Source organism: Oryx dammah, unplaced genomic scaffold (genome assembly GCF_014754425.2).
Source record: "Oryx dammah isolate SB20612 unplaced genomic scaffold, SCBI_Odam_1.1 HiC_scaffold_9, whole genome shotgun sequence".
Lineage (NCBI taxonomy): Eukaryota > Metazoa > Chordata > Mammalia > Artiodactyla > Bovidae > Oryx > Oryx dammah.
Genome location: NW_024070193.1, coordinates 8,667,587 through 8,686,554, shown reverse-complemented (window position 1 = coordinate 8,686,554; position 18,968 = coordinate 8,667,587). Strand labels below are relative to the sequence as shown.

General features: G+C 48.5%; 1 protein-coding gene across 19 annotated transcripts in view; it reads left to right on the top strand.

Moving 5' to 3' along the window:
* MAP4 (microtubule associated protein 4) overlaps nt 1–18,968 on the top strand; it is a 100,585-nt gene that overhangs the window by 78,373 nt on the left and 3,244 nt on the right. For 5 of the 19 annotated variants that reach the window (XM_040246860.1, XM_040246859.1, XM_040246862.1 and 2 more), the window contains 9 exons: nt 3,908–4,014; nt 4,795–5,010; nt 7,994–8,177; nt 8,710–8,769; nt 8,888–9,177; nt 10,587–10,700; nt 12,557–12,649; nt 16,054–16,135; nt 17,624–17,736. In XM_040246860.1, the coding sequence (XP_040102794.1) occupies nt 3,908–4,014; nt 4,795–5,010; nt 7,994–8,177; nt 8,710–8,769; nt 8,888–9,177; nt 10,587–10,700; nt 12,557–12,649; nt 16,054–16,135; nt 17,624–17,736 (1,259 nt within the window). The remainder of the gene's footprint in view (nt 1–3,907; nt 4,015–4,794; nt 5,011–7,993; nt 8,178–8,709; nt 8,770–8,887; nt 9,178–10,586; nt 10,701–12,556; nt 12,650–16,053; nt 16,136–17,623; nt 17,737–18,968) is intronic. The other 14 variants (XM_040246866.1, XM_040246865.1, XM_040246873.1 and 11 more) reach the window with 7 other exon arrangements.

Genomic DNA, 18,968 nt, shown 5'->3' with positions numbered 1-18,968 from the left:
CTTCATCTGGGGCTCCTCTGGAGAAGGTTGTAGGTTGACCAAACATGCCAAAGCCATCTGTACATATGAGCAAGAAATAATGGGATAACAAATCTAAAAGTTTGTATGGAACCCAAACTTATTTGTCCTGTAAGATGTTTAAACATTACTCCCATGTTCAAAAAGCTATCCTGCTTGCCTGCCTGTGACAGTAAATACAGTGGCCAAAAGCTGGCTTTGAGTAGTTTACCTGTTCTCAATAAATAAGATAAACTGGAAGTTAGAGGTTTTGAAGGAAAAAAATTCCCTTGATGACAGTGGGATTCGTGTAGTAGTACAAGGGGAACTGCCGAGATAGGGGAAGTATAACATAGGTGAAGTCACCTGGACGGAAAACTGGGTGTGGGGGATGAGAGCGAGACGGGGCCATGGGCAGGGAGGAACTGAAGATGGTGCTGTGATGTGGAGCCTGTGTTTTCCGGCATGTGTTAATACAAATGAGGGAAAGGTCCATCAGAAGTGAGCAGTTTTGTGGAGCAGTTATGTCTTCCTTTTGAACATTCTTTGTGGAACTGTGGGGACATTTGGGTAGTGGTGCAAGTTGAAATGTTGTGTGGTTGTTTCATTGCAGTGAGATTTCATGAAGTGTTTATGTTGTTTGCTGAAAAACCCTGTGCTTATTGAAAAATGTTCGTGGTGGTCTGGGGCCAGTGATAGCAAGTCACACGTTTGGTGGGATCCTCTTTTAGCTGGCTATAGAACAAAGACGTTACCAATACCTTACATAGTGGGAGTGGTTTTCTTTTTTCATATTTTTAAAAGTAACAAAGTTCCATTTTGACTAGAAATATATATGGTTTCAAACATCAAAAAGTACAAAATGCTATTCTTAAGAAAATCTCCTACCAAGAGAAAGTGACATTGATTCAGTTTTTCATGCTCACCGTTGTAAATACAGCTAAATACTCTAGAAAGAATGTACCAGATAATCAGAAAAGGAATGTGAAAGATAGAAGGGAGAGGGCAGGCTGGGTAGGGCTCAGGTTTGAGGAAGACCCTCCCATGTGTCCTGGTCTGGGTACTGGAGAGTATCTTCAACCTGGAATCACCAACAAGCATAGACTTTTTTTTTTTTAAGGGGCAAATAAAGAAGAAAAGACAAAAAGAAAGAATGAAAGACCTGCTCTCTTTTGCCAAAAGACCCAGAAAGGAGAAGCCCTATTTCCCTACCCATTTCCAGGAAGAGGGATGGGCTCAGTCCTCTTGGAGGTACAGTGTCAGCAGAGGTCATCAGGGCCTCCCTTCACACCTGGCCGCACTGCAGGCCTAGTCCACCCACATGCAAGGAAACCCCCCCGCCCCGTCCCTACCGGGAAATAGCACCCCCAGACCTAATTAGTTTATCAAGGTCACAGGATACCCCCATGAACATGTCAGAAACTGTACTGCATTTCCATATAGTAACACAGAAACTTTTTTATTCAAAATCCTGTAATAAAATTCCTAAATAGCAAAGAGCCAGAAGCCAACCGAAATGTCCTACAGTAGACAAAGAGCTAAACTGTGGTACAGCCATACCGTGGACTTACAATGTACAACATGGACGCAGCTCAGAAGCACTGTGCAGAGTGAAAGAGGCCAGGTACGAAAAGTAGTGCATTGCCTGATTCCACTTAGGCGACATTCCTGAAATAGTATTTTAGAGATGGCCAGCAGATGAGTAGCTGCCAGAGATTAAGGGATTGGAAAGGGAGAGTGGGGTGGGGTGGCCATTAAAAAAATAAAAAGGGTAACATGAGGGCGCTCTTGGTGGTGGAACAATTAATCCGTTTTGATTCTTAGTAGTGGTTACATAAAGCTGCATATGTGATAAAGTTGCACAGAACTGTTTACATGCACACACACACGAATGCATGCATGTAGAGCTGGACAGATCTGAGAAGCTCTGTGGATTGCACCAGTATCAGCTTTCCAGTTTTGAGAGTGTCTTGTAGTTACGCAGGATGTCTTTGGGGGAAACCCGGTGAACAGTGCATAGAACCTCTCTGTACATTTCTTTGTAACTTCCTGTGAATCAGTACTTCAAAGTAAAAAGGTTTAATATATAGCCTCTCTAGTTTTGTCCCATCTCAGAATTAAATCACCATTGTTTTGTTTCATCATGATCCTTCCAAATTTTTAAATGCATGCACAAGTATATTTGCAATAGAAGTGTATTGTCTCGTGTTATACCTACAGTTATGTGCTTTGCTTTGCTTTTTGCTTAGAAGAGATTGTTCCCTATCAATCAGATTCAGATTCTGAACCAGTTTCAGATTCAGAGGTTATGTTGATATTTCTGCCATATGCTTTAACTAGTTTTCAGTTAATAGACTTCTAGGTAGTTTCATTGCTTTGCCTTTAGAAATAATGCTCTGGGGGAAAATCTTGCAAATTTGCTATTTGGCAGGTATGTGAATATATCTCTAAGATAAATGTTCAGGAACTATACTTCTGAATTAGAATTTACCTGCACTTGGAATTTTCAGAGGCTCTGCTAGATTGCCCTGCATATGAGTTGTACGCTTCACACACTTGCCAGCCATGTATATCTTCATATTCTCTCTAGCAGCTACATTCAAATTTTAGGACTTTTAACAAATATTAGATTGGAAATTACATCTCATTTCTCTTAAAGATTGGATATCTTTTCATATTTTCAAATACAAATCCAAAGTGATTTGTATTCTTTTTCTGTAAATTGTGTTCATATTCTTTTGGCCATTTTTCTAGTACGTTGTTGGCCTTTATAGCAGTTACTGATCTGTAGGAGTAAACATAATAAGCTCTGTGTATTTGATGCAAAGTTCAATACTTTTTTCCTGTTTATCATTTGCCTTTTGACTCTTCTTGTTGTTTGGGGCACATTGAGCCTTTTTATTTTTCTATACTCCAACTTATCTTTTGTGGCATCTAGAGATTGTGCTTGGAGAAGGCATTGGCACCCCACTCCAGTACTCTTGCCTGGAAAATCCCATGGACAGAGGAGCCTGGTAGGCTGCAGACCATGGGGTTGCTAAGAGTCGGACACGACTGAGCGACTTCACTTTGACTTTTCACTTTCATGCGCTGGAGAAGGAAATGGCAACCCACTCCAGTGTTCTTCCCTAGAGAATCCCAGGGTTGGGGGAGTTCGGTGGGCTGCCGTCTATGGGGTCGCACAGAGTCGGACACGACTAAAGCGACTTAGCAGCAGCAGCATCAGAGATTGTGCTAGTTGGAACGGTCTCCCCACACCCAAGTTACAAGTTTCATGGTATTTAAATGGTTTCTGGTGTAAGTTATTGAAATCTGGAGTCACCTCCCCACAGTGGTGCTGCAGAGCTTAGCCTTAGGCCATAGACTTTATTTCTGGCCCTGGATCTGATTGCACGGGTCTCCTCAGCCTTATTGGAAATCTGGGTCACCGCTAGAACCAGATCAGGTTCATCTCACATCCTCCATAAAGTGGTGCTTTGCAGGGAAAGGAAGTAAAGGGAGAACACTGGATGATCATCTGGCTCTTATCCCATCTCTCAGCACCCTTTATTCCAAGAGATAAACTCCAGTAGAAGTGTTTTTGTCCCCTGTTGCTCTGGGAGTTAGTGGTAGGGTGACAGAACGCCTTTGCCAGTCTCCAGAGAAGGGAAACCAAACTTCAAGGGCCATTTCCTTCCATTGATCATTTGTGCAAATCCTAGTTAGGTTGCTTCTCCACAGGGACGGCCTGGAATCTAAAACTGCCCTTCATCACAATGAGGGAAACCGGGGAGTCTTGTCCACTTTCAGCAGCACAGTTCTGTGGATTTTCTCAGGATGAAGTGCTAGTTAGTGGTGTGTCACTGCAAAGACTTGCATCTTCGCAATGAGTGTTAAAAACATTTGTTTGGCATAACTTTCCCCCCTTTAGGAATAGCCAAACCAGAAGAAGGACAACCTACCGGAAGCGTGTCTGGAAATGACATCACCGCCCCTCCAAACAAGGAGCTCCCACCAAGCCCAGAGAAGAAAACAAAGGTAAGTGCAAGAATGGTGGGTTGTCTTCTACTGCTGTAATTTTTTAAAACTACCTTCTGCTATTATTGTTTGGATTATGCAAGTGAAATTACTTTTTTCTGAGCTAATAATGTGTTCTCCTTCTTCAAGTTCAAACATGCTTAGAAAATATTTTATATTCCCATTTTATCATGGTGGCCTAACTCAAACCCTTAAATCTCTGCTTTTGACCCTATTATCTTGAATATTTGTTCTCTAGATATTTCTGCTTCCTTTAACAACACCAATAAAGGGAATTACAGAATTATTCAGAAATCCATTCTGAAGTCTTTCTTCATGAAAAAGGAGCACAGATTTTTAAGGTGGAATGTAGCTCCAGATGGTTATTTTAAAGTATAAATGCTCATTTTAGTGTGGTTGATATTACATCACAGAGTTACAGATAGTAAATAGCTTAATCACCTGCTGGTGACTTTCTTCACAGAATTATTTCAACCTTCAAAAGTTAGTTAATTGTTTAAAGTTATTACTGAATTTAAATCTTGAGATGTGCAACTACTGGAATTTGTGACACTGTCATTAAGAAATAATTTCCAGTTTTCTTTATGCTCATCCTGCCATCTTTCCACTATTTACTGAGCTCAGAAGAAAGGAATGCTAATTTTCAGTTGCATCTTTCCTCATTGCTTATAGTTTTACTTTGAATTGTGCAATTTATACTTTTTTTTAATTTGTTTTTATTCTTGTCTGTGTGTTTGATGTTGCCCTTTAAAAAAAAAACAAAAACAAATCAACTTAAAGCCTTTGGCCACTACTCAACCTGCAAAGACTTCAACATCGAAAGCCAAAACACAGCCCACTTCTCTCCCTAAGCAGACAGCTCCCACCACCTTTGGTGGGTCGAATAAAAAACCCATGAGCCTTGCTTCAGGCTCAGTACCAGCTGCCCCACCCAAACGCCCTGCTGCTGCCACTGCCAGGCCTTCCACCTTACCTTCAAAAGACACGAAGCCCAAGGTAAGTAGTCACCTGAGCACTGTGCCAGGGAAAAGTTCTCCCTTCCCAGCATCAGATAGTTAGGCGCTGTAGCTTCCAGACATGGAATTAGGCTGGGGGCTAGGGAAAGGAAAGGGAAATGGGGAAAAGTTAATTCAAATCACTTTGGGCACCCATGACGCAGCCATGACATTTGAAGGCCTTTTCTACATTTTTTTTTTAACCTTTTTTGGCCACTGCACATCCTGTGGGATCTTAGTTCCCTGACCAGAGGTCAAACCCACTTGTCTTGTATCAGAAGTGCAGGGTCTTAACCATTGGACCACCAGGGAAGTCCCCGCCATCTTTTTCGCTTTGTGCCTTTCTCTGCCCTGGTTGGAGGCAAAATTGCCTCTGCTTCCACTCCTCCTTTCTCCCAGCTTCTCCTTACTCTTCATCTATTTCAATACTTGTTAACCAGTTTCCTCTACTCCTCATGCCAATCACATACTCACTTTTGGTATAATTCTGACATCAGATTCTCAATCAGATTCAGTTCTTTGTCTTTCTTCTTAATCATCCTGCAGAGGTGAATTTCCTCCATTAGCTGATTGTGATTAGCTCTTCCAGCTTATCTCCGCAGATTCCAGCATCATGTGATAATTTACTTGCGCTTGGCATTAGGCTTCTTCTCCCTGGGCTCCTTCTGAAGTTTTTCAGTTTTCCAGGTCACCCACACATTACTGCTTAGAAACTGGGCAGTTCAGAACAACCTTACCTTCACAGGATTGGTATGGGAAGAGAGGGTGGGTGGACTCTGTGGCGCCTTTTCTTAACATCTTGTTCTCTTTGAGAATGGCCTTAGGTCAGCCTGATGTTACTCTTCAAATTCATGATGGGGAGTAGCTTACCATGTTAAAATGATTGTGTTTTTAATTTAATCTAGTACATAAAACTGGTGGAACCTATGAATCGTAGGCTAGGTTGAAACTGTGGCCAAGAAACTGAGAAACCCTAGTATAGACTAGGAATGAGAAAATCTCGGAATACTTCCTGATCCTTGTTTACCAAGTTGAATGCTTTTCCTGATCTTTAGAAAACAATTTATTTGAATAAGGGGGCAGAGGGAGAGTGGCTGGAGCCGTGGCAGCAGCTTCACCCTGACACTTTCTTAGCAGCAAATCCTGAGGGAGACAGAGGCCATGGGAAGGAACAGGTGAAATCCATCTGGTGAAATTCACTCTATAACAATAACAAAAACGGAGCGTACTGTACAGATTTCTTTATAGACATTAACTCCTTTAATTCTCTCAGAAACCCGTGATATGGAGGGCAGGTAAGCAGAGGAACCTGTATTTGAACTTGGGTCTAATTCCAGTGCTTGTGCTCAGGGCCTCTATCAATACTCCTCTTTATCTTTTAGAAAAGATACAGATGTTTAGATATTTTGAGAGATGGATAAAAACTAAAGCCTAATGAAATCTAGTTTTTTCCTTATTTTGGTAGAAAGATTTACAGAAACAAAGGGGATAAAACTATTCAGATCTGTCAGTCTGACAGAGGAGAAAATAAAAGTTGAGAAATCAGGAGAGTAACTCTGAGAGCAGGCCAGTTCTGCAGCTCACTGAGGCCAAAAGCAGCCTGAAGAATGTCATGTCTTTCAGAGATTTCTATCCCTTGTAACCTTTTTCTGAATTATTTTATCATTGTTACTGTTACTAGCAAAATATAAGACCCCACTCAATTATTCTGACTGACTGTATTGAAAATTGAAAAGAGCTGCCAGAAAGCCCCTGGTTTAGTCCTTAACATTTTAGAGCAAATAGAGGAGGAGTGCCCCTCCGCAGAACCCATGACTTTTTCTAGACAGAGCTGGTAGTTGAACCATTTCCCTGATTCCAACCTTAGGTTCTTTACATGATGCTTGGGCCCTTCATTTGTAGCAATGGTCATTAGGGTTAGATTTTCTCTAAATCAATGCCAACCCTTAATTTCTGAGAACCTCCTTAGCTGATTTTTCATTTAAGCAATGTCCTTATCTCCACCCACATCTTGCCCTCTGTATGGCCATTTCTCTTGGAGTATAAGAGACAGGTCCACTGTGTCTTTGGCTTGGCTTACTCTCTTGAGTAACATGGTAGGTCTGTCCATCTTGTGTTCCTGTAGACGCCAGCCTGTATTGATTCCTTCCCTTTCTTGGTAGTGATAGTGTGCCCAGCTTCCATGGAAGAGGAGCTGGAGTGACCCACATGCCTGTGTCTGTGCCTGAGGGGCTTTTCCCTTTGGCATTCAGTCAGAGCTCTGGCATGAGCCTCCTCTTGCCGTCTGGTTGTCAGGCCCACACCCTCCACCTGCCCCTTCCCACTTGTCCCTATGCTCTTACAGAATTCTCATCCTCCAGTCCCTAATGGAGCTGATCCTTAGTGATCCTCTGTTCTGCCCTCCTTTGTCCAGATAAGGGAATCAAGCCCAGAAAGGCTCAGTGATTTGCCCAAGAGCACACGTGAGTCGGGAGCTGCCTGGGGCTGGAGCTTAGGCTTCTGACCTGATTGATTTGGCCAATGCAGTCTCCATCTGCTGCCCCATCCTGTTCAGAATTCACTGGGTGCATCTTAGCCCACAGAATAGCTGGATTGGACTAAACATTTGTAATTTTTTATAATTTCGTTTACTTTCGGGTCAAGTATTACTACGTTAAATGCATCAGTATTTAATGCAGTGGATCCTGAAGCAGACACAGTTTCTAGTGTGGTGTATCTCTAGGGCTGTTCATCCTCACTGGTTCAGGTTGGACTGAGGTTTGACTCCCTGTTTCCTGATTCCAATCACAAGGCACCCTACACGGCCATTTCCTATGTTGTCTGGAGGACTTTGATCTTAGAGCCACATATTTCCTATTAGTAGCTGCCAAGCCCACTGTTCTCTTGTTTTCTGATATCTGCTTATATGGAACCATCCTTTGGCATGACTTTCTGGGGCTGTTCCTGACCTACCGCTCTTATTGCCACTTTCCCACTTTTGACAGCCTGTTGCAGAGGCAAAGATTCCTGAGAAGCGGGTCTCTCCATCCAAGCCAGCCTCTGCCCCAGCTGTCAAACCTGGCTCCAAGAGCACCCAGGCTGTTCCCAAAGCCCCAGCAACTGCGACTCTTTCTTCACCTGGGTCAACCAGTAGGAACCTGTCCACACCCTTGCCCAAGAGGCCCACTGGTGAGTACTGAATGTCCCTCCCATGGAAACCAATGGCTTGACTCTAGACAGCTCCAGACAGCTGTCTAGATAGATAGAAGGACTTGGGAACCAGTCTTTCATGGGCCCATTGAAAAGTGGAGCCTCGATCTCCATGTGAAGTTAGCAGCTATGTGTATCCAGAAGAATCCTGAGTGAAGGGAACTCTCATGAATTGCCAGGTAGAATTTACTGTTCCTTTCTTCATAATTCCACAGTACCCAGCACTTTGTGTTCATGGTCTTTTGTAATAAGAAATAGGCCATTTAAAGAAAGGCCACGTGGAAGCATTGTCAAGACCATAGAAATGACTAAGTGCCTGGCCTTGGATGCTCCATCTGGGCGCATCTCTACTTGACTGTCTCACTTACCAGTCTGTTCCCAGAGCCTAACACAGCCCCTGACTCAAATGATTCAGTCATTGTTGAACGAATGCATGAATCTCAGTTTAGGATGAACCGTTCTGTGGATCATCTTATTTAAACATGGTATTAAAAAGTGTATATTTGTGTAGCAATCAAGACTGAGGGGAAACCTGCAGAGATCAAGAAGATGGCTACAAAGTCTGCACCAGGTAAGACCCATTCCCCATGTTGTGGAATCCACATTTAAACCCCACGTCTTCCTTGGCTTTAAGGCTCCCTTTGCCTTCTCCCCTGAACATGTGTTATCTCTTGTTCCTCCCTGAGCAGCTGACTTGAGTCGCCCAAAGAGCACCACCACAAGTTCTGTGAAGAAGAGCACCACTGTCCCTGGGACAGCACCCCCAGCAGGGGCTCCCAGCAGAGCCAAGCCCACAGCCACGCCTCCCCGGCCCTCCGGGACTCCTCCTGCGGACAAGAAGCCCACAGCAGCCAAGCCCAGCTCCTCTGCCCCGAGGCTGGGCCGCGCGGCTCCCAATGCTTCTGCCCCTGATCTGAAAAATGTCCGCTCCAAGGTTGGCTCCACTGAAAACATCAAGCACCAGCCTGGAGGAGGCCGGGTGAGTCCAGGGAGCTTGGGTCCCTGGCATGCTGGCCCCTGCTTCATCCTCTGCCACATCTAAGCACTGTTCCCAGGCATGTTCTTGCATCAGCCCAAGGGGCCCCACCATGCAGGGGACAGTCAGGACAGTGGGTTCAGGGTCAGGGAGTTTCAGCCTGGGCTCCACCTCCCAGCAAGAGGATGCAAGTGGGCTTAGCTCAGGCTTTCTCTTCTCCTCTCCTAGTCTGCATATTGGGGTTTAGGCTTACATTTTTGTTTGGAGGCAAAGGGTTCTGCTTTATTTACGAAACAGAGAATGCCTCTGAGTCTTGCATAGGTGAGAGACATTGGGCAGGAACCTGGTCCATTCTGTTCCTTCTCGCGCAGGCTAGGCAGAAGATGGGCTGCCTCTTTGTTCCCTGAGCTGTGTCTTGGCTGAAGAGTCTGTCTGGATGAGGACTAGTGTCCTCTTGTGGCCAGGGTGACTTTCTTCTATCCCTGGCTTTCCTAAACAAAAGGACTGCGGTAGAGTGTCATGGTGGAGAACCACGCTCTTCACTTGAAGGACTTTCTGAGTGCATCCACCCCAGAATTATTTACCTGTTAGCAACAGTGGGGCTTCTGTGTGTGAAAAGGTGGTGGCAAGAGTCCAGGCTCAGTTTCTGGAGCAGTAACCTCCTCATCTCCTGCATCATTCTCTAGTGCTTAAACCGCTTGCTGCCACTGCCTCCCCTTACTCAGAGTAGGACATTTAAATTGCTTCAATCCAGAGCTGCTGAAAAAATTGAAGAGGGTCCAAAATGAGACAGAATTCTTGTTCTGTTGGAGGGCGTTTATGGAAAATGGGATGAGGGCCTTAGGGTTGCTTGTGCCAAGAGTGTAGCTCTGGCGTACGCAGCCAGGTGTTGCGCTGTGTGTTGATGGCCTTTCCCGACTTCTGTGCTCTTCTTATGCGTGCATGGCGCAAAACTTGCTACAGCTCTTGGTGGGGAGCTGAATAACTCAGTCTGGTGATGAAAGTATTTTCTGTTCCAACATACCTGAGGGTGTGACACTTCCCGTCATCAACACTGGCTTCCTGTGACCACGGCAGCTTGCTTGGAGCGCATCAGAACATGGGGCCCAGGGGAGGGGTGGACTGTGATTTGAAACCCGCGGTACACACTCATATTTATCCCTTCTTCCTGCCTCTTCTCCACGAATGGTGTCTTGATCTCTTCCTTGTATCTCAAGACTGTTTTGCAACCCCTCTCCCTCCAGCTTGGTCTGCCCTGGCAAATGGTTGTTTTTCTTTCTAGGAGCAAGGGTGACCTGCTTCTGCATGGTGGCCTGGCCTGGATTCAAGTCCCCTTCAGCCTTCTTCCCTTCATAGCATTTGGGCTGTTATCCTCTTGGTTTGAAATTTGCCCTCCCTTTATCTCCATCCAGGCCAAAGTAGAGAAAAAAACAGAGTCAGCTGCTCCAGCTCGAAAGCCTGAACCTAACGCAGTCACTAAAGCAGCCGGCCCAATTGGCAATGCACAGAAACCGCCTACGGGGAAAGTGAGTTTTATTTAGACTTTTACCTCTTGAAGGTAAAAGATGGTCAACTGTTTCTTCCAGCCTGAGTCACTTTCCCTTCTTTTGCACCTTTTTCCTATCCCTAACTAGTTTCTACTCCTCCCCATGTTCCCTCCTCTGTGTTTGATGACTCAGGCATCAGAAAATTTTCTCTAATAACCTTGAAAGTTAACAGAGCTGGGAGCCCATTAGCCCTTTAGGGGATATTTATTCAGGCGGATAAAATGGATGCAAAGACTTTCAGTCACGTCCTTCACACTGACCTTGATCTGAAACCTACCTGTTAGGCCCATAGCATCCACCGTCTTCCTCAGTAAGACACGGCACTGGCAACCGTCCAGCACCAGGAACCCCGGAGCCCTGTGCTGCAATTTCAGCTGAAGGCCCCTCTCCACACCACTGGGTGTGAAAATAGCTTCCCTGGTTCCCCCAGGACCTCTGAACTGAAAGTTAGCATGCTCATTCCCGTTTCCCAATAGAAGACACACTCAGCATAGAGATTGCAGCATTATGTGGACAGCAGAGGTGAGTGGAGGTGCTAGGTTCTTTCCCCTTGCCTCCACACCCTGGAGCCAGGACCCTCCTCTTGCCCTGGAAACCTTCTGCCCTTCTCTGTGGCAGATGGGTGGTCGGGGGCTGCCAGAGAAGCCTGAGCTCCAGCCCTGAGGGACCAGGATGGGAGGGTTCAGGCCAAGGACTCTGTGTGGTTGGCAGGCGCGGAATGCTGCACCATGGCTCCCGGGGCCTCCCAGAGATCCTGTACAGGCCTCTGGTTCAGACCGGGTTCATTAGGAAAGTGGTTTTGTCACTGATATTGTTAAGAAGGCAAGAAACAGTTGGAGTTTCTCAGGGTAGATTTCTCTACTTTATGGAGAACTCTTCAGTTTGGGGGCTGCATCACTGGGATGGGCTCTAAGGAAGGAAAGGAAGGCAGCTGGCAACTGTTCTTCTTGAGAAGCCTCAAAAAGAATTCTTTGTCCCACTGGAGCCTGGGCCTTCGTGTTGCTCTGTTCAAGTGGAGCTGTTGGTGTACAGCACAGTGGGCGTGCCCTCCAGTTGTGCCTCACTGCAGCCCTGCCCAGAACCTGGTCCCTTTGCACATGAAACTCACAGGACACAGAAGGTTGGGCATCTGGAGGACTGTGGGAGAGGTTTTACCCTGGCATCAAAAAAGACCAGAGCTTAACTGCAATCGCAACATCCTTTCTTTAGCCCTGAGAGAAACGGGCTCACCATGGTAGTGTAGCAGTGGCTGTGGTGGTGCCCCCTGGTGCCCAGGGCTCTGCATCGCAGGTCCAGCAGCCTCTGCTGTCCTTCCTGGCAGCATCAGATCTGAATCGTGAGCCAGCTGCCCCAGGCTTCTCCCTGCAGCCTTTTCTTTCCCAGAGCAGGTCTTCCTGCAGCGATTCCAGGCCCTAGATTTCAGGGAAGTGCCATCCTTGGGTGAGGATGGGTCCAGATGAGCAGGACTCTTGCGGAGAGGAGCCTCGGGGAGAGAACAGATGCGGGTGGGCTGTGGTCGATGGGGACTGAGGCCACTGCTGTCTGGACCCTGTGGACAGCAGCTGGCCCCGGGAGTGGTGAGGATGTCCGTGTAGCTCTCTGGCGACATCTGCTGTCTTTGTGTTGTTTGTTCGTGTTTTCACTTTCCTGCTCCTTCTCGTCCCTTGCCCTGTGCTTTTCCACAGCTGTTCCACTGGAGGCAGGGCTTTAACAGCACCATCTGCCGCTCGCCAGGGTCACGTGCGGACTCACGGCCTGCCCCATGTCGGTTCTAACCAGCCCTCTCCCTTTGTGTTGTTTTTTTTTTTTTTTTTTTCTGTTCTCTAACACTCCAGGTCCAGATAGTCTCCAAAAAAGTGAGCTACAGCCATATTCAGTCCAAGTGTGGTTCCAAGGACAATATTAAGCATGTCCCTGGAGGTGGTAATGTAAGTATGCGCTCGGGGCCACTGGTGTCTGAGGCCAAGCCCCCCATGGGCCGCACTGGGGAGAGGGCCACCTCCTCACTGGTGGGTGAATGGATTCGGGGAAGACCCTGATGCTCACATGAGTTCAGACTGGGTGTCCCTGGTGAGCCCTTGAGTGACAGCTTGGTGACACCCACTTGGCATCTTTTCGCCCCTGTGGGTGGGAGGCCTTGCTGTCAGAGACCTGGTCTGAGGGATGCGGTCAGCAGCTGGCCCGTTGTCTGTCTCAGGTCCGCCCCTGGGGATGCGTTGGTTCCGACCTGGAGACAGATGTCAGGATTCCTCCAGAGCCTGTCCTTGAGTCCTTGCTGCTCTAGAGCAGGGGGTCCATGACCAGGCCTCCCCGTCTCCTGGGTCTTCCCTTCATTTTCATGACTCTGCTCTTTTCCCCTCTTCCTCTTTCTCCTCCTCTCTCTCTGCCGCCTCCTCCCTCTCTTCTTTCTGCTCTCCTTCCCTCACTGCTGCCCTTTTCTACCCCTTTCTCCTCCAGTTCCCTTTTATTTTTCTCGCCTTCCCTGTCCCATTCAGACATCCTGTCTGTCATGGTGCTACTCTGTGCCACCCTTAAGATCTGTGTTGGGGACACACGTATCTAGAGCTCAGAGGGTGCTCCTGGGAGAGACTGCGCTGGCCACCATTGCCATCCAGCACACGGAGAAGGCCCTGTGCGTTTTGCACGCCCCTGTGGCAGACCGCAGCGGGCAGGCTCTGCCCTCACCGCCACTCCCCTTGCTTCGCTCCCACTCCCGGAGGAGAGCTACCTGTCCTGGTTCATTCAGTTCCTTCTCCTTGCCGCTGTGACCTGAATTAAGTCCCACTCTGCTTACCCTCTTCATTGTTGGGCTCCGTCCTCTGCCATCTCAGTGGCCATGCCATCCTGCCCATGGGTTACAGAGCCTCCCCACCACCGCACCGTTCTGCTGTGACGATGCAAACGTAGAGCTCCTGTTTCTCCCCCCACGTGACTCCCCTGCTTCGCGTCCTTCCTGGGCATCTCCCCACCACTGGCTCTTCCTGGCATGGTTTGGCTCTCAGGTGGACGGTGCTGGGCTAACTTGGAAGTTGGCCAGACACTGGCCATGCTGCTGTGGGAAGATTGAGATAGGTAAGGTGTAAAGGCAGCACCTGGTTAAGGTGATAAAGATCCAGCCTGTGAGGGGCTCAGTAGGCACTGACTCTAGCTTTTCCTCTCAGGCTTTTGGCTTAGATGCAAAAACAGAATGCGAACAGTGAGGGAATTGGGTTGTTTGTGTCTGTGTATGTGTGTGTGAAATAGAAATGTGTTAGTATATGTTGTGTGGTATATGTCAGAGCTCTGGAAATAGTCCTCATTTATCTCTCACCTACTATGGTCTTCCCACACTGCCTGCACGTGACTTCAAACAGGATTATTTTGGCCAGGGAATGCACTTTTTTCAAGTGTTTAATTTTAGGAGGCTTCCTTAAACAGTAGAGCTTTAGGAAACTGCCTGTGGAGATGTTTCCAGGTGGGAAGATGGGGGTAAACAGCCCAGACTAAGTTACTATTGCGCCTTCCATCAGCCCCTCCGTAAAGCCACCACGGTCATACCTGCATGGGAGAAGGGTAGCCACTTCCATATGCATGTAACCCTGACCCGCCAAAAGCCCTCTTTCTGCCCAGAGAGAAATTCTGGAGTTACCGCACAGATGAGTGGCTTGGAGCAAGATCCTGGTTGGCGCTACACAAGCCCCCACGTACACACAAACATGCCCCTTTTTGAGAACCAAAAGGCCATTGAGCGAGAACGTCACAGCTACTTCTGCGGATGATCAGAGTTTAAATTTTGCAGCAATTTAGTTCCATTTCACCCTCGTGAGGAGGGGTGTGTATGTCAGTGGTTTCTGAGACTTGTTAGCAGGGTCACTTCATTAGCAGTATTGACACCTGTGCTGCCCCAGGGGCAGATTGTACGAACGGGTGACAGGAGGAAGTGTGTTGATGCTGGGTGGTCATGGATGGGCTTGTGCTGGCCACTGGGCATCCCTGGATGGGGCCTTGGGGCCAGCATGAGAAACAGTAACACGTGGTTCCTCGATGTACCAGCCTCGTCTCAGTGGCTTTTAACTTAGTAAGAAGTAATTAAGCTTTCTAAAACTTTTAATTGTAGACATTTTCAAATGTATACAAAATTAGAACAAAAAAATGGTAAAGTGAATTGGATGTCCTTTTTACTCAGCATTTATTATTTTTGTGGCCAGTCTTATCTATGTATGTTTACCTCCATTATTCTGAAGCCAGTTCTAGTTATATCTTTTTATCTGCAAATATCCCAATATATAACTAACAGATAAGAACTCTAATATACATATGTATAGTATAAAACCCCATAACATGTTAAACAAGTTTGCTTAATCAGGACACAAGTAAGGTCTATAAGTTGTGGTTGGTTGGTTTGCCCCCTTGTCATCTTAGGTGTCTCTCGCTGTGCAAGCTCCTTGTTCATTTCTCTTTCTTCATGGTAACACTTTTCATAAGCAAAACTGAATGGTTTGTGCTAGACTTTGGGTTCTACTGAAGATATCCCCATGGTTTCACTTAACATATTCATTAGTCCCACGTTTTTCTTCAGATTAATTCAGGCTTGGTTCTTTTTTTTACCCCCACGTTTTTGCAGGACGTTCATAGGCAGTGGTGGTGTTTCTGTCAGGAGGCACATAATGTCTCACTCTTCTCTTCATCTCTCCCTTCCTGATGCTGGTGGCTGTTCTTGCCCAAAACCCTGAGTTCAGCAAAGGTGCACTGTGGTGAAACTGGAATTCTCCCATCCCTTCTTCATTTGTTGGCTAGAATGCATCTATAAAGGAAAACTTCCCCTCATCAGCTGTTCTTTCACTGAGGACTAGGCTTCACATTTGGAACACGGTCAAGAGCTGTGTGGGCTCCACATCCTGGCAAGAGCCTGGCCATGGCGAGTGACCTGTATTGACCCCTCACAGGTCATCTCGGGTATGGTGCAAGCTGAGCCTGCCACGGTTGCTGAGGACACGTGGTGGCCTGCTTTAGCAGCTGCCAGACCTGTGACTGGGAAGAGTGCCCTTCCCCACGCTCCTGTTGAGGCATAATTGTAGCCCTGTTGGAAAGACAGAGCTGAAGCAGAGGCTGCCGTTTTGATGGTAGGAGGTCCTCTGTAAATGATGATTGAGCACACGAAGCAGCTAGTGTAGAGCCGATGCCCCTACAAGAGACAGTATGGAGAGGAGATGGAGCGAGGGGAGACACGGGGAGGCTTTGGAAAAGGCAGCCTCTAAGCTGGACTTTGGACCATAAAGAGTGCTTGGGTTTGAACCTGACAGTACCCCTCTCTCTGAGTGAATCGCTTTCGTGTGTATGTTTTTCTCCTCAGGTTCAGATTCAGAACAAGAAGGTAGACATCTCTAAGGTCTCCTCCAAGTGTGGGTCGAAGGCTAACATCAAGCACAAGCCTGGTGAGCGGCGCCTCCCTCATACCAGGTTTCACCCCTGCGTCTCTGTCCTTTTTGTTAAGACTCCTAGAGCCACCCACACCCAGGGCACAGCAGTGAAAACAGCATACTCGTCAGCCCCTGTCAGGGAGGGGCTTTCTGGGCACTAGCCTCTTCAATGGAGGAGGAACAGTTTGTAAAGGCTGCCATTTGCACGGGCAGAGTCTTGAGGCCCCACTGTGTCCACAGCACTGTTGACCTAGGCCTGTGGTAGAGGTGCTCTACCAGCTGAGACCCTTCTCAGCCTCCCACATGCATGTTCAGGAGCTGTAGAAAATGGTGGCCGGGCCTTGCCTGTCAGATGCAGGAGCAGAGAATATTTCCAGGCAGTGAAGCATCAACCACAGTTCCTACAAGGGACAGGAAGCCATTCAGCAATGCTGCCTCGGCCCACGGACTTGGATCTTGCTGCCACAGCAGTCCAGACTTTCCTTCCAGCAGCACAGGCCTGGCACCCCTGCAGAAATCTGTGGCAGCTGGCATGTTGTCTGGGCAGGGCCTGCGTTCTGGCTGTACCCTGAGTCTCGTGTGTCCTGGTCAAGAGTCTGCTGCAGACGTGGGGCAGAACCGTATCTGCAGTAGCAGGCACACTGGCTGACAGCTTACCTTCATTTTTCCATTCTATCTAGAAAACCCGCTCTTCTGAGATAACTTCTTCCCTAGTGACACTGAGTGACTTGAGGTCCAGCTTTTACAGTGGGCCAGAAGTCCAATGGGTAGGATACCTGGAGAATTGGGCAGGAGGCTAGCTGACGTGAGCAGAGAGGAGATGGGAGAGTGAAGAAGGCTCAGGGAAAAGCCCAGCTGAGAGTCTGGGTGGCCATGCGAGCTCTCTGGCCCTTGCTTCCATGGCCGCACTCGGGCTGAGCTGCAAATGTTGCCCATGTATAGATTGCCTTCCCTCCGCTCCCACCTCTCGCCTTCTCTTCTTTTCACGACAGATTGGGTAAACTGTTCACCCAGACCATGTGCCCATCCTGTCTGGCTGGTCACTCCTCTCCTCCAGTATCTGTGCTGGCAGGTAGAAATTGAGGATTCCAGGATCCTGACCCTGACCAGCAGGGTGTCCATGAGGCTGAAAGCGGGCTGGACTCCCATACTGCTGTCAGAGGGAGGTGTCACTCCGCCAAGTGACCCCAAGGCAGGCGTGCATCTTGGCTCCTTCTGAGGCTCTCCTGGGGCTGCAGGCAGGGCACGGACGGTGGTGGTAGGGTAACTTTCCTTCTCTCTGGCTGCGTGGCGAAAGTGGCTTGGCCTGACCTGGAGAAGAGGAGCCCTGTTAGGACAGATGTGTGCGCTGTGCCTCCACCCCCGTCCTCGGGGCCACCAGGAGCAGATTACATCTTCCCTGTTTGTCTCCTGGGCGCAGCCTAGTCCTTGGCCAGCCTCCTGACTCTGCCTGTAGGGGTATTTTTCTGTCACCCATAATGACCCATTTCTTTTTGGTTCCAGGTGGAGGAGATGTCAAGATCGAAAGTCAGAAGCTGAACTTCAAAGAAAAGGCCCAGGCAAAGGTGGGATCCCTCGATAACGTGGGCCACCTGCCTGCAGGAGGTGCCGTGAAGGTAGTGCTTGGGTCCTGACGGGGCTGGAGGTGGGGGGTGGGCTTGTGCAGCTGGAGTCTGGTCCCAGCCCATGGGCACCTGTCACCGCCCCTCAGTCACTTCAGGAGTCATGTTTCACCCACTTCATTACTGTTCCCATCGTCAGTCATCCGTCCTGAGCGAGGCAGGAGAGGTGAAGAGGCCCCAGCCCAGTCAGCTCTCATCTGTCCAGCTGGAGACAGAACCTTCTCCTGAGAGCCATGGGCTGCCTTTGTGAGCCCATCTCAGCCGTTTTCAGAGGAGCAGAGCTGGCGTGCAGGCCCCACTGAGGCCAGGGGTCAGTGGAGTGCAGTTCTGGCAGCCCCTCGCGAGAGGGCAGTGCGGTGCTCTGTGTCAGGCTTCCTTCCAGGCCTGCGAACGGGGTGGCGCGTTTTCAGCTGCCCGTGGCGGCAGGCGCGACGTCCACCTCCTCAGGCCTGTACTGCCAGGCCCTGGAGAGTGCTCGGCTTCCTGTCCTGGCTGGGCCTCTCCTGCCTCCCTTCCCTCTCTTCCCTTCCCCTCCTTCCACAGTACTGTGAGACCCTTTGTCTGCCAGAGATTCTGTCCATGTTCCATGTCATCAGGTAGGGGGGACATGGGGGCAACGTCTTGAAGGCTTCCAAGCCTGAGGGTAGCTGCGCTGCCTCGGGAAATGAGTGAGGAAGCGGGGATGTGAGCGGCGCTGTGGGCCTTCCTCCAGTGTCCAACCACCCCTCGCAAGCTCCATCCCAGCTTTGTCCTGGTCGCCCTCTGTGCTCCAGTTCAATCCCCAGCCGGCTCCCTTGACTACTGGGGTCCCTGGCTCTATCACAGACTCTTGGGTCACGCTCCACACCTCATGAGGGGCCATTCTCTGGTCACCCTCCCTGGGGCACTAACTTCGGTGTGGTCCCAGCCACGTGGCAAGCACGTGCAGACCAGGGCTCACTTCCTGGGCCCTTCTGACCACCAGTCTTTTCTTTATTCACATCATCTCCCCTTTTTTTTTTTCTTTTAACCACTTCTGGAACTATTTTTCTAGCATGGAGGCCATATCTTTCACTCTTCTAAGCAAGGACCACCCTGGAGCCTTCCATTGTCACCTCTGGGCATTTGTGGCACAGGCGTACCAGCTCACCCAGTGCCCTGGGCCCCACCCCCCACCCCTAAAGCCTACCCTCTTCTACTCTTGACTCACACTGGGTGTCCCCGGTCCCCACAGTCCTTACTCTACC